This window comes from Gobio gobio (assembly GCF_949357685.1).
Source record: "Gobio gobio genome assembly, chromosome: 23".
NCBI lineage: Eukaryota > Metazoa > Chordata > Actinopteri > Cypriniformes > Gobionidae > Gobio > Gobio gobio.
Genome location: NC_137119.1, coordinates 40,884,802 through 40,899,812, shown reverse-complemented (window position 1 = coordinate 40,899,812; position 15,011 = coordinate 40,884,802). Strand labels below are relative to the sequence as shown.

Sequence of the window (15,011 nt, the reverse complement as noted above, 5' to 3'; positions counted from 1 at the left end):
GATTTCAAAACACAGCTTTGAAGCGTTATGAATCAATGAGTCGATTCAGCGGTTTGAAGCGTTATGAATCAATGAGTCGATTCAGCGGGTTGGATCGCCAAAGTCACGTATTTCAGCAGTTTGACACGCAATCCGAATCATGAATCGACTCGATGATTCATAGCATCATGATGCCGTGTTTTGAAATCAGTCATCACTATATAAGTCGTTATTTAGTTTTTTTTGCACACAATAACTATTATCGTCGCTTCATAAAGTTATTGTAGAACCACTGTAGTGAGATGGACTTTGTAACGACGTCTTTTGTAGGCTACCTTTTATGGGTCTTGAGAGTGTACATTGTGCCAATGGAGGCCTTTCTGAGCCATCGGAATTCAACTAAAATATCTTAATTTGTGTCCAACAACATAAAGGGAAGTCATTAATGACAGAATTTTCATTTTTAGGTGAACTAACCCTTTAAGAGATTGCACTTTGTGCATTGGAAGCACTCAAATGTCTGTTTTATATAGCTACATCTGTAAAACAGGAAGTTATTTATTAATTTTTTCAGAAGTTGTAGCATATTCCTTTTGTAAAGCTACAGAACTTGATTGACTAAATGTTTTGTAAATTTGAGCCATTATTAAGGTCTTCAATAAAACAAGATGAGAACTTAAATATTCCAGCACTTTCTGTGATGTAGTGCTTTTTTTCTCTTTCTCATCAAACCGCAGTTTTTGCAAGTTCCCGCAATTTTATCGCATAAAATTGCATAAATATCCCGCATTTTTCATCGCATTTTTTAAGAAAACGTGCCGCATAATCAAGGATTTTTGCCCGCAACAATCACAAAAAAAGCCGCATTTTTCTGGAAGGACTGATATACATAATTATACACAGTACACACACACATATATATTATGTAAAAATGAACTTTTATTTTGGATGCGATTAATCGATTTGACAGCACTACTATTAGTGTAATTATTTATGTAAATATAATTTTAAAATTATATATTTATTTTTAATTTGACATTGTATTCATTTCAAATCAATTAAATTGAAAATGATCAAATCGTTATTTAATTTTACATTTTATTATTTATTTATTTAAGATTAATTGTTAGCTTTCATCACCCTCTCCAATTCCCTCCCAAACCGCAGTTTGGGAAACTTTGTGTTAAACTGACAGCCCTAAAATCTCTCTCTGTCTTATCACTCACACACAGTGCTGGTTTACTCCAGAGACGCTCATCAAGTTTAGTCCCTGACACTCCAACTCTCTTCCCAGATAAACCCGGCCCTCCGACTCAAGTGCATGTGACTGATGTCTGGGGTTTCAATGCAGCACTGGAGTGGAAAGCACCCAAAGATGACGGCAACTGTGAGATCACTGGCTACACCATCCAGAAAGCAGACAAGAAAACCAAGGTGAGAGATCTGCTTTCCATTTATCCACCAAAACACTCATTAAAGGTATCGTTCATTCCATCATTACTCGCCTTCATGACCTTCTTCCATTGAACATTTGGGTCAAGTCATGGGCTACTGTTACGGTGATACGTGAGGGTGAATAAATGATGGCAGAAGTTTTATTTTTGGGTGAATGACTCCCTTTATTAATCAAAGCATCATTTGTTATCCTCTGTAGGAGTGGTTTACGGTGTATGAGCACAATCGCCGCACTAACTGCACCGTCTCGGACCTCATCCTGGGAAACGAGTACCTGTTCCGCGTCTACAGCGAGAACCTCTGCGGCCTCAGTGAAGATCCCTGTCTGAGCAAGAACAACGCCATCATTGCCAAGACCGGTCAGTGTGGGGAACGGAAAAAATCTCAGGAAGATTTCACAATAAAAATGAAGCTTAGTTATTCGACTGAACTGCAAAAACTGTTCCAATCTGTTCAACAACATCACAATTAAAAAGGAGATAAACTATGGGAACTGTTGTTGACCAGCTAGATATTTAGGGCTGCAGGATTCATGGGAAAAATGCTTTTTGATAAACGGGATTGACGTGACTTGGCATTTTCACTGTCACACAAGATACAAATTAATATAATTAGTATTGACCTCATTTAAAATGCTGTTAATGGTTAAACATCTCTTTGTCTTACATGGACCTATTCATATAAAAACTCCTAATGATCTAGCCAAATCTCAAAATTGTCCTATGGTGTGACTGTCTCAAACATGGTTCAACAAATTACCACTTCCCTAAAAGGGAAGCATACAAATATTAATAAATGCCTCAGGCATAGTTTTAGTAAATTAAAATAATTTTTTTCATCACAATATTTCTAAAAGCATAGGAACTACATTTTGTCACTGAAAACCATGTCCTCCGGTGTGACACCATATCCTGATTTTAAATCAGGCAATTCCACTGATACCTTTAATTAGTTGAAGGACCCCATTCAAGGCCATGTTTGGCCCCGTCCCAAATGGCACCCTAAACCCTTGCGGTCTTCCTCTGAGTCCGCACTTTCATGACGTAACGCCGCTTTGACAGTCGGGAAGAAGTCTGCTGCAGAGTTCACATCAGTGGCTGCTCTGCAAAAGTGCGCATCAAGGGCGCATATCGACCGCAAAGGGGGCGCTCACGAGCACCCTTCTGAGACAAATGGGACACCCTACGCCTATGGTCTCGTGGGCTTAAAGGGTTAGTTCACCCAAAAATGAAAATTCTGTCATTAATGACTTACCCTCATGTCGTTGGACACCTGTCAGACCTCCGTTCATCTTCGGAACACAAATGAAGATATTTTAGTGTAAATCTGATGGCTCTGAAAGTCCTCCATTGGCTCAATGGTACTTTACACTCTCAAGACCCTTAAAAGGTACTAAAGACGTCGTTACAAAGTCCATCTCACTACAGTGGTTCTAAAATAACTTTATGAATCGGCGAGAATAGTTTTTGTGCGCAAAAAAAACCTAAATAACGACTTATATAGTGATGACGATTTCAAAACACGGCCTCATGAAGCTTCGAAGCGTTACGAATCAGCGAGTCGAATCAGCGGTTTGGATCGCCAAATTTCAGCAGTTTGACACACGATCCGAATCATGATTCGACTCACTGATTCATAACACTTCGAAGCTTCATGAGGCCGTGTTTTGAAATCGTCATCACTATATAAGTCGTTATTTAGGGGATTTTTGCGCACAAAAACTATTCTCGCAGATTCATAAAGTTATTGTAGAACCACTGTAGTGAGATGGACTTTGTAACGACGTTTAAAATGTTAACGTTAACGACGATGTGTTTAAAATGTGGTAAAATATTTTTTACCCAGCTGTAATTGTTACTTTTCATCTTAAAAATGGATTAGTAAATGTTGAAATGAACATGAACAAAGATTACTAAATGCTGTAGAAGTATTTTCCATTGTTAGTTGATGTTAACTAATGCAAATTAAACCTTATTGTGAACCTTTTATTTAATTATAATGTAGTCTTTGTGATTTGATAATTGCGATTTCGGGTTTTAATCCTGCAACCCTATAACTAATACAGTAATATATTCAAAACAAACATGTCACGTTGTCAGGATTGTGTCATTTGAGTTACACCGATATCAGTGTTTGTAGATTTTGATGTCAATTTTCTCAATGTCACACTGCCAGATTTGGAATTTAAACCCCTCCCTTACAAGGAAAAGGACATGACCTCTCCTCCCAAGTTCACCGCACCCCTCGTCAACAGATCTGTAACTATAGGCTACAGCACCGCCATCAGCTGCGCAGTCAGGGGCTTCCCTAAGGTAAGACACAATGCTTATCAAATGATCATCTCAACATACATGCTGTATTCAACATGTGGACAGAATCCTTGTCTTAAAGGGTTAGTTCACCCAAAAAATGATTTACTCACCCTCAAGCCACCCTAGTAATACAACCCCAAATCAGAAAAAGTTGGGACAATATGGAAAACGCAAAAAAAAAAAAAAAGAAGTGATTTTTAAATTTACTTTGACTTGTATTTCATTGCAGACAAAATGAACACAAAATATTTCATGTTTTGTCTGGTCAACTTCATGTCATTTGTAAATATGCATCCTTTCCTGTCATTCAGACCTGCAACACATTTAAAAAAAAGTTGGGACAGGAGCAATTTAGGGCTAGTAATGAGGTAAAATGGTTAAATAATGATGTGATTTGAAACAGGTGATGTCAACAGGTGATTGTAATTATGATTTGGTACAAAAGCAGCATCCAAGAAAGGTCTAATCCTTTAGGAGCAAAGATGGGCCGAGGATCGCCAGTTTGCCAACAAATACGTGAGAAAATTATTGAAATGTTTAAAAACAATGTTCCTCAAAGAAAGATAGGAAGAGATTTGGATATTTCACATTCAACAGTGCATAACATAATTAAAAGATTCAAGGAATCTGGAGGAATTTCAGTGCGTAAAGGACAAGGGCGCAAGCCTAAGCTGAACAACCGTGATCTCCGATCCCTCAGGCGGCACTGCATCAAGAATCGTCATTCATCTAGAAGCGATATCACCACATGGGCTCAGGACTACTTTGGCAAACCTTTGTCAAGTACCACAATACGTAGTTACATCCACAAATGCCAGTTAAAACTGTCCTGTGCCAAAAGGAAGCCCAATGTTAACAGTGTCCAGAAGCGCCGTCGACTTCTCTGGGCTCAGAGGCATCTGGGATGGACCATCACACAGTGGAAACGTGTACTGTGGTCAGATGAAGCAGTATTTGAGGTATTTTTTGGGAGGAATGGACGCCGTGTGCTCCGGACCAAAGAAGAAAAGGATCATCCAGACTGTTACCAGCAACAAGTCCAAAAGCCAGGGTCTGTCATGGTATGGGGTTGTGTCAGGGCCCTTGGCAAAGGTAACTTGCACTTCTGTGAAGGCACCATTAATGCTGAAAAGTACATAGAGATTTTGGAAGAAGACATCTTTTCCAGGGACGTCCATGCATATTTCAACAAGACAATGCAAAACCACATTCTGCACACATTACAAAGTCCTGGCTGCGGAGGAAGAGGGTTCGGGTACTTGACTGGCCTGCCTCAGTCCCGACCTGTCTCCAATAGAGAATGTGTGGCGCATTTTGAAGCGCAAAATGCGACAACGAAGACCCCGTACTGTTGCCCACCTTAAGACTTGTTTGCAGGAAGAATGGGACAAAATTACACCTGAAACACTTCATCACTTGGTGTCTTCAGTCCCTAAACGTCTTTTAAGTGTTGTGAAAAGGAATGGCAACATTACAAAGTGGTAAATGCTTTACCGTCCCAACTTTTTTTGAAATGTGTTGCAGGTCTGAATGACAGGAAAGGATGCATATTTACAAATGACATGAAGTTGACCAGACAAAACATGAAATATTTTGTGTTCATATTGTCTGCAATGAAATACAAGTCAGAGTAAATTTAGAAATCACTTCTTTTTTTTTTTGCGTGTTCCATACTGTCCCAACTTTTTCTGATTTGGGGTTGTATTATTTCTACCTAGAATGGGCAGAACGGATATCAAAAAATGTCTTTTGGACAAAAAAAAGGGTGAGGAATCAATGACAGAATCTTCTTTTTTGGATGAACTGTCCCTTTAAACGTCAATTCTGAGCAGAGTAATTCTATATTACAGCTTGACCTCTTTGTGTTTCTGTCCAGCCAAAGATTATCTGGATGAAGAACAGGATGATAATAGGTGACGATCCAAAGTTCCTGATGCAGAACAACCAGGGAGTTTTGACGCTCAACATCCGCAGACCCAGCACCTTTGACAGTGGGAAGTACTCTTGCAAGGCTGTAAATGAGCTCGGAGAAGATGAGGTGGAGTGCAAACTGGAAATCAGAGGTAATACGTGTGTGTGTCTTAATATAAACATACTAAATAATGCCTTAATATAAAAGGGTTAGATGTTAGAAAATGCTATTAGCTCAGTATAAAACCCCCATGATAAACAGACCTGTGAAGGAACAAGAGCTGATTGTTTCCAAAGCAGTACTGCAGTATTTCACTAGAGGGCGCATGTAGTACAGGCCGGGTTCAATGCTTCCTTAATTAAACTGCTGTGTCATGTTTTCTGACATGTTTTAAACACAATTACTGGGAAAACCTCTGTAAAATATCCCATCAGACAACATTCAGAAGTTACATGACAGACAAAACAAAGTTATGCAACCTCTCAGTCATTGTCTGAGGAGGATGAATACATTTAAGGTGATCTAATGTATGTGTGTCATACTGGAATTCAAGATGCAGGGAACAACTAGATGCGTTGTGGATTTCCTCCCACGCAACATGTTACAGAAAGATAATTAAAGCAGGACGGTCGTACTTAATTTCACATGTCTCTTTTTAGTCATGCCACTGGCTGGCGTAATGTGGAACATTTAAAACAGCACATTATCATAGCGCCACATCTGAATTCTGCATGCAGAACACATCAACTGGATATTAGCCACATTTCCTGCTCATTCCATCCACTAATCATCACCGTTTACAGTTAGATATTCATAGGCTTGCTCACATTTTCTGCAATATCATAGGTCAGTTTATAATATAGTTTACCCAACTTTAAAAAAAGGGCATCGATATATACTTATTAAAAGACATTCATTTACCTGTTTTGATGGCCAAGACAAAATGTATTAAAATGTGATGATGTGAAAATGAGAAGTGTCACCTAGTATTAATTAGAAAGTGTTTCTGACAGGTCAGGTCAAGTCCGCTTTATTTCTATAGCACACTGATGATAGGTAATCAATTTTGTTTTAGATGAAAAGCTAAAGTAAGTTTTTGATTGATTCATTTCTGTTGTGAAAGCTGATTTCAAAATGTAAAAACGCATGTAAAAATATATATATTGCACAAATTGAAAACACTAATATAAATATTATTATTATTATTATAAGTGTACATAAAACAACAAGCATGATTTAATCTCTTAAGTATCTTAGTGTGTGTTTTGGTCATAATTTTGACTTTAAAAATTCTGATAAATTCTAAATTTTGGATTTAAAGTCATAATTTCAACTGTTCATCTCACAATGACTTAATATGTCATATTTTTGACTTTTTATCTTAATGAGGAGGACTTTTAAAATCATATTTTCAACATTTTATCTTATAATTATGATTTAGCATGTCATATTTTTGACTTTTTATCAAATAATGATGACATTTAAAATCATATTTTCAACACTTTATCTCTTAATTATGACTAAGCATGTCGTATTTTCGTCTTTTTATCTCACTATTATGACTTTTAAAATGATATATTTGACTTTTTATCTAATGATGGGGACTTTTAAAATCATATTTTCAACATTTTATCTTATAATTATGACTTTTAAAATCCTATTTTCAACATTTGTATCTTATAATTATGACTTTTAAAATCCTATTTTCAACATTTTATCTTATAATTATGACTTAGCATGTCGTATTTACGACTTTTATCTCAGTATTGCGACTTTTTCTCTTATAACGAGGACTTTTTAAATCATATTTTCAACATTTTATCTTATAATTATGACTTTTAAAATCCTATTTTCAACATTTTATCTTATAATTATGACTTAGCATGTCGTATTTACGACTTTTATCTCACTATTGCGACTTTTTCTCTTATAATGAGGACTTTTAAAATCATATTTTCAACATTTTATCTTATAATTAGGACTTAGCATGTTGTATTTACGACTTTTTATCTCACTATTATGACTTTTAAAATCATATTTTTGACTTTTTATCTAATAATGAGGACTTTTAAAATCATGTTTTCAACATTTTATCTGTTAATTATGACTTTATGATATAGTTGAATATTTAGTGTCCCCAACTGAGCGAGCCAAAGCCAAGGTATCATTAAGGTCTAGGTCATATTCATTCTCCAAAATAAAAGGAAAAAATATTTTAAAAAATAATTAATAATAATATTGATATTATTTTCATGACAATTAAATAAATGTAATTTAAATGCATTAAAAAATGTAATGTATAATATTCAAATTCTCATTACTGTAATGCAAAAATAAATCTCATTACATTCTTATTTTCCTCATTTGTTTTCTTAAAATCAGCATAAATTAAATTATTTATAATCATAGATACTACCGTGATGTATACTTCCATTATTGTTTTATGTGTAACGAGAATATTTCTTCCACATAAATGGTTGAGAGGTTTTGGGTGACGGCATATCATATCTCCTCTTTTCTCATAAATACTTTTCTCTCTTTCTCTCTCTCTCTCGCTCTGTCTCTCACTCACTCACACACACTCTTTCTTTCTCTCTTTCTCTTTCTCTCTCTCTCACTCACTCACTCACACACACACACACACACACACACACACACACACTCTTTCTCTCTCTCTCTCTCTCTCTCTCTCTCTCTCGCTCTCTCTCTCGCTCTGTCTCTCACTCTCACTCACTCTCACACACTTTCTTTCTCTCTTTCTCTCTCTCTCGCTCTCACTCACACACACACACACACACACACACACACACACACACACACACACACACACACACACACACACACACACACACACACACTCTCTCTCTCTCTCTCTTTCTCTCTCTCTCTCTCAGCCACAGCGGTAGAGAAGAAGGAGTAGGACGAACGGAGGCAGCAGAGATGAAATGGATCGGAAATGACATTGAGTATGATCGGCCCTAAACTCCTGTTTTAAAGTCATTTGTGTTTGCCAGGCTCATGAAATGATTAACGGCGGCTCACGTGTTCTTAAACTCGCGCTCTGGTTTTGTAGCTTTTGAAGGCTTTGAATAAACGCTCGGTTGACTGCATTAAGCCCCAGTGAGAAGTATTTTTATCAAAACTATAGCAACCGGTGACGTTGTGCAATTATGCATGTTCAAAACAATGGCTTTAATAGGGACTGAAAACAGAACCTTCCTTTCAACATGTAGTCGATGCATCTCCTCTTCATAAATGAGTTTAGGGTAAAACCGGTGATCGATTACCTTGGTCTTCCTGATCTATGTTATTATTGAGCGGTTGCATACCTTAATGCTGTCTGAAATGAATGACATAATTGTGCTTTCATTTTGCTACACTATCTGCACTCGGTACTGAACTGTATATGTAACGTGTCTGCATTTGTTGTGTTGCAGGACAGAAAATAAACTATTTTATGGCAACTGCATCATCACTGATTTCACAACACATCTGCAGTAAGATAAAGCACACACATATTATACAGATATTATGCATATATTTTCAAAGCCCACTAACCTTGTGTGTGTATATATACACATGTATACAATAAAAAGAAAAAATATATATAATATATAAAAAAATATATGTGTTTGTGTATGTATGTGTTTACACTGATCAGGCATTACATTATGACCACCTTCCTAATATTGTGTTGGTCCCCCTTTTGCTGACCCGTCGAGGCATGGACTCCACTAGACCCCTGAAGGTGTGCTGTGATATCTGGCACCAAGATGTTAGCAGCAGATCCTTTAAGTCCTGTAAATTGTGAGGTGGAGCCTCCATGGATTGGACTTGTTTGCTCAGCACATCCCACAGATGCTCGATTGGATTGAGATCTGGGGAATTTGGAGGCCAAGTCAACACCTCAAACTCGTTGTTGTGCTCCTCAAACCATTCCTGAAGCATTTGTGCTTTATGGCGGCGCATTATCTGCTGAAAGAGCCCCATACGCAACAAACTGAGATGCTCTGTGTATTCTGACACCTTTCTATCAGAACCAGCATTAACTTCTTGAGCAGTTTGAGCTCCAGTAGCTCGTCTGTTTGATCGGACCACACGGGCCAGCCTTCGCTCCCCACGGGCATCAATGAGCCTCGGCCGCCCATGACCCTGTGGCCGGTTCTCCACTGTTCCTTCATGACCCTGTGGCCGGTTCTCCACTGTTCCTTCATGACCCTGTGGCCGGTTCTCCACTGGTCCTCCATGACCCTGTGGCCGGTTCTCCACTGGTCCTTCATGACCCTGTGGCCGGTTCTCCACTGGTCCTTCATGACCCTGTGGCCGGTTCTCCACTGGTCCTTCATGACCCTGTGGCCGGTTCTCCACTGGTCCTTCATGACCCTGTGGCCGGTTCTCCACTGGTCCTTCATGACCCTGTGGCCGGTTCTCCACTGGTCCTCCATGACCCTGTGGCCGGTTCTCCACTGGTCCTTCATGACCCTGTGGCCGGTTCTCCACTGGTCCTTCATGACCCTGTGGCCGGTTCTCCACTGGTCCTTCATGACCCTGTGGCCGGTTCTCCACTGGTCCTTCATGACCCTGTGGCCGGTTCTCCACTGGTCCTCCATGACCCTGTGGCCGGTTCTCCACTGGTCCTCCATGACCCTGTGGCCGGTTCTCCACTGGTCCTCCATGACCCTGTGGCCGGTTCTCCACTGGTCCTTCATGACCCTGTGGCCGGTTCTCCACTGGTCCTTCATGACCCTGTGGCCGGTTCTCCACTGGTCCTTCATGACCCTGTGGCCGGTTCTCCACTGGTCCTTCATGACCCTGTGGCCGGTTCTCCACTGGTCCTCCATGACCCTGTGGCCGGTTCTCCACTGGTCCTTCATGACCCTGTGGCCGGTTCTCCACTGTTCCTCCATGACCCTGTGGCCGGTTCTCCACTGGTCCTCCATGACCCTGTGGCCGGTTCTCCACTGGTCCTTCATGACCCTGTGGCTGGTTCTCCACTGGTCCTTCATGACCCTGTGGCCGGTTCTCCACTGGTCCTCCATGACCCTGTGGCCGGTTCTCCACTGTTCCTCCATGACCCTGTGGCCGGTTCTCCACTGGTCCTTCATGACCCTGTGGCCGGTTCTCCACTGGTCCTTCATGACCCTGTGGCCGGTTCTCCACTGGTCCTTCATGACCCTGTGGCCGGTTCTCCACTGGTCCTTCATGACCCTGTGGCCGGTTCTCCACTGGTCCTCCATGACCCTGTGGCCGGTTCTCCACTGGTCCTCCATGACCCTGTGGCCGGTTCTCCACTGGTCCTTCATGACCCTGTGGCCGGTTCTCCACTGTTCCTCCATGACCCTGTGGCCGGTTCTCCACTGGTCCTTCATGACCCTGTGGCCGGTTCTCCACTGGTCCTTCATGACCCTGTGGCCGGTTCTCCACTGGTCCTTCATGACCCTGTGGCCGGTTCTCCACTGGTCCTCCATGACCCTGTGGCCGGTTCTCCACTGGTCCTCCATGACCCTGTGGCCGGTTCTCCACTGGTCCTTCATGACCCTGTGGCCGGTTCTCCACTGGTCCTCCATGACCCTGTGGCCGGTTCTCCACTGGTCCTTCATGACCCTGTGGCCGGTTCTCCACTGGTCCTCCATGACCCTGTGGCCGGTTCTCCACTGGTCCTTCATGACCCTGTGGCCGGTTCTCCACTGGTCCTTCATGACCCTGTGGCCGGTTCTCCACTGGTCCTTCATGACCCTGTGGCCGGTTCTCCACTGGTCCTCCATGACCCTGTGGCCGGTTCTCCACTGGTCCTCCATGACCCTGTGGCCGGTTCTCCACTGGTCCTCCATGACCCTGTGGCCGGTTCTCCACTGGTCCTTCATGACCCTGTGGCCGGTTCTCCACTGGTCCTTCATGACCCTGTGGCCGGTTCTCCACTGGTCCTTCATGACCCTGTGGCCGGTTCTCCACTGGTCCTTCATGACCCTGAGGCCGGTTCTCCACTGGTCCTTCCTTGGAGCACTTTTGATAGAGACTGACCACTGCAGACCGGGAACAGCCCACAAGAGCTGCAGTTTTGGAGATGCTCTGACCCAGTCGTCTATCCATCACAATCTGGCCCTTGTCAAACTCGCTCAAATCCTTACGCTTGCTCATTTTTCCTGCTTCTAACACATCAACTCTGAGGACAAAATGTTCACTTGCTGCCTAATATATCCCACCCACTAACAGGTGATGAAGAGATCATCAGTGTTAGTCACTTCACCTGTCAGTGGTCATAAAGTTATGCCTGATCGGTGTATATGTATGTATAATCATAAAAAATATGAATTACAAAAAATGATATTATTAAAAAACATTGTCATTTCAGTTTGACTTGGCCAATTTACTGTATTAATTTGCATAAATCATTGCATGCAGTTGTGCTCAGCCACTTGGTGCTGCTGAGGCAATGCTGTAAGACCCGTCACCATAGTTTCTACAGGTTTCCATGGCAACTGAGCCACTATATATCTGCCGAGATGGAGGGGAGAAGAGCGGAGGAGAGGAGGGGAGCAGAGAGGTGAGCTTTGGAAAGCAAAGGGGAGGGGAAAGCCAATGAGGGGAGCGGAGGGGAGAGTCAGACAGCAGGGGAAAGGAGGGAAAAAAAACACTGGCATGTCTTCAGAGACAATAAATACATGCATGTTAGAAAGAGAGAGAGAGCGGGCTATTTTCAGCCTGTGGTTGTCATGGAAACAGGCCTCGCTACTGATGCAGACGTTCAGTGCTCACAGATGCTCGGCACTTGAATCTGATTAACAACAACTGCCGATAACTATCCGATATATATCAAATATAACGAGCCGACACAAACACCGTGACCTTAACTAGCACGGACCGGTGATAACGGCGGCACACGTTATAAAGCGCTACACGCATCTCGGATTGTACAAAAGCATCCCAGATGCGTTTAGCACAGATGTAGACCTGGTCAAAAAAGCATCTTTCGGGAAACCAGACCGGAGGAGAACAGTAATGCATACAGTCGGTCGGCGAGCACATCATTGCAGATGATTTCCATGAGTGAAAACACTACATGCTGATGCTCGATCACTGTTTTCAATCACTTGATTACCAGCACCCCCTCACTCCTCTCTGAAGGACAGAGGGTTTCCCACATTTCACAGTTGCTATGGAAACGCTGCAACGAGAGCAGGGAGTGTATGCAGGAAGTGTGCGGCGTATAGGTGAAGACTGGGACGACGTGGAGATACAGCTCTCGTAGATGTACATTACTGCTCAAAAGTTTGGCATAATTGGGATTTTTGAAAGAAGTCTCTTCTGCTCTCCAAGGCTGCATTTATTTTGATAAAAATGCAGTAAAAATATACAATATTTTATAATGTAAAACAGCCGTTTTCTGTGTGAATATATAGTCAAATGTAATTTATTCCTGTGATCAAAGCTGGATTTTCAGCATCGGTGTCGCATGATCCTTCACAAATCATTCTAATGTGATGATTTGAGCTCGAGAAACATTTATGATTATCAATATTGAAAACAGTTCATTTTTTTTTTTGGAAACCATTTTTCAGGATTTCCTGATGAATAGAGAAATTAATTTAAAACATTATAAATGTCTTTAATGTCACTGATCATTTTAATTCCTCCGTGCTGAATTTTTCTTTTTTTTTTAAACCTGTTTTGATTATAAGTCTTAATAATTACAGACCTGTCATATTTATATGACATACACTTATATGCAATTTTTTGTAATTGTATACATGTGTTTAAAACAATCAGGCATTACATTATGACCTACATAATTCCTAATATTGTGTTGGTCCCTCTTTTGCTGCCCAAACAGCCCTGAGCCGTCGAGGCATGGACTCCACTAGACCCCTGAAGGTGTGCTGTGGTATCTGGCACCAAGATGTTAGCAGCAGATCCTTTAAGTCCTGTAAGTTGTGAGGTGGGGCCTCAACGGATCAGACTTTTTTGTTCAGCACATCCCACAGATGCTCGACTGGATTGAGATCTGGGGAATTTGGAGGCCAAGTCAACACCTCAAACTCATTGTGCTCCTCAAACCATTCCTGAAGCATTTGTGCTTTGTGGCAGCGCATTATCTGCTGAAAGAGCCACAGCCACCAGGAAATAACGTTTCCATGTACATGGTCTCAACAATGCTTAGGTAGGTGGTACATGTCAAAGTAACATCCACATGGACGGCTTGCCTTCTTCCCATAGTGCACCTGGTGCCATGTGTTCCCCAGGTAAGCGACACACACACACCGGGCCATCCACGTGATGTAGAAGAACACATGATCATCAGACCAGGCCACCTTCTTTCCACAAAAATATGAACCCTTTTCAACATTGATAATAATCATGTTTCTTGAGCTACTGAAGGATCATGTGACACTGAAGACTGAAGAGTAATGATGCTGAAAATTCAGCTTTGATCACAGGAATAAATTACAGTTTACTATATATTCATATAGAAAACAGCCGTTTCAAATGGTAAAAATATTTGACAATTTAACTCTTTTTACTGTATTTTTCATCAAATAAACGCAGCCTTGATGAGCATAAAATGATCATGATTATTCCAAACGTTTGACCGGTAATCTAAATGACTTGTTTGGTCAATCACAGCATTTTGCTGCCAAATATTCTTGTATAATGATGCTAAACTGTGCTGTTCACAGTCTCTCGTATCAGTTCTTCTCACATAGGATCATTTACACAGTAGTTCGTATACATTGTTACTTAAGTAGCCGTGTAATAAGTCGGATCATGTACAGTCATCCAGTCATTATCACAAACAAACCCGGCCACCCTATAGGGGTGTGTTTTGTGGTAATGACTGCACACTTTGCCTTATGTAACATATACGTGTGTGTGTGTGTGCGCGTGTGTGATTGAGAATCAGAGGCTTGATGTGGTTCCCAATTAGTGGGTCAAAAGGTCACGGCAACATTTGTTAATAAAATGCAACTAACGTGCATAGTTAGGATAGCAAAATATGCATATTGCAATGTGCTGGCGAAAGCGTGAGACTTGAAAATCACGAGAAACCATAAAGACAAGCCAAAGAAATGTCAAGTTTCTGTGTCCTCTTCTAGTAATATTAGGCCTGTGTGCATTTCATGGCAATATTAATACATTTCAGTGTACTTTTTTGTATGATAAATAACTGTTTTGGCTTTGGGCCTTGAGTAAAAACCAGTTGAGAACCACTGATTTACTCATCTAGAAACTGCAGAATGAAATAGTGCTGTTAGCAATTTTGCTAACTTCCACCAGACCCTGCCCTCCATAGACATGAGTCTCACCCAGACAGCATTACCCATTGGCTAAAGAAAAAAGGCACAGGCCACTCCCCC

At 41.2% G+C, this 15,011-nt stretch overlaps 1 protein-coding gene across 7 annotated transcripts in view; it reads left to right on the top strand.

The window, feature by feature from the left end:
* Positions 1-15,011, top strand: part of mybpc2b (myosin binding protein Cb) — a 54,581-nt gene that overhangs the window by 29,623 nt on the left and 9,947 nt on the right. For 2 of the 7 annotated variants that reach the window (XM_079806368.1, XM_079806366.1), the window contains 6 exons: positions 1,274-1,413; positions 1,634-1,793; positions 3,610-3,746; positions 5,623-5,809; positions 8,553-8,624; positions 13,490-14,214. In XM_079806368.1, the coding sequence (XP_079662494.1) occupies positions 1,274-1,413; positions 1,634-1,793; positions 3,610-3,746; positions 5,623-5,809; positions 8,553-8,578 (650 nt within the window). In that variant the 3' untranslated portion in view covers positions 8,579-8,624; positions 13,490-14,214. Of the gene's footprint in view, positions 1-1,273; positions 1,414-1,633; positions 1,794-3,609; positions 3,747-5,622; positions 5,810-8,552; positions 9,247-13,489; positions 14,215-15,011 lie in introns of those variants that run through there. The other 5 variants (XM_079806367.1, XR_013815677.1, XM_079806369.1 and 2 more) reach the window with 5 other exon arrangements.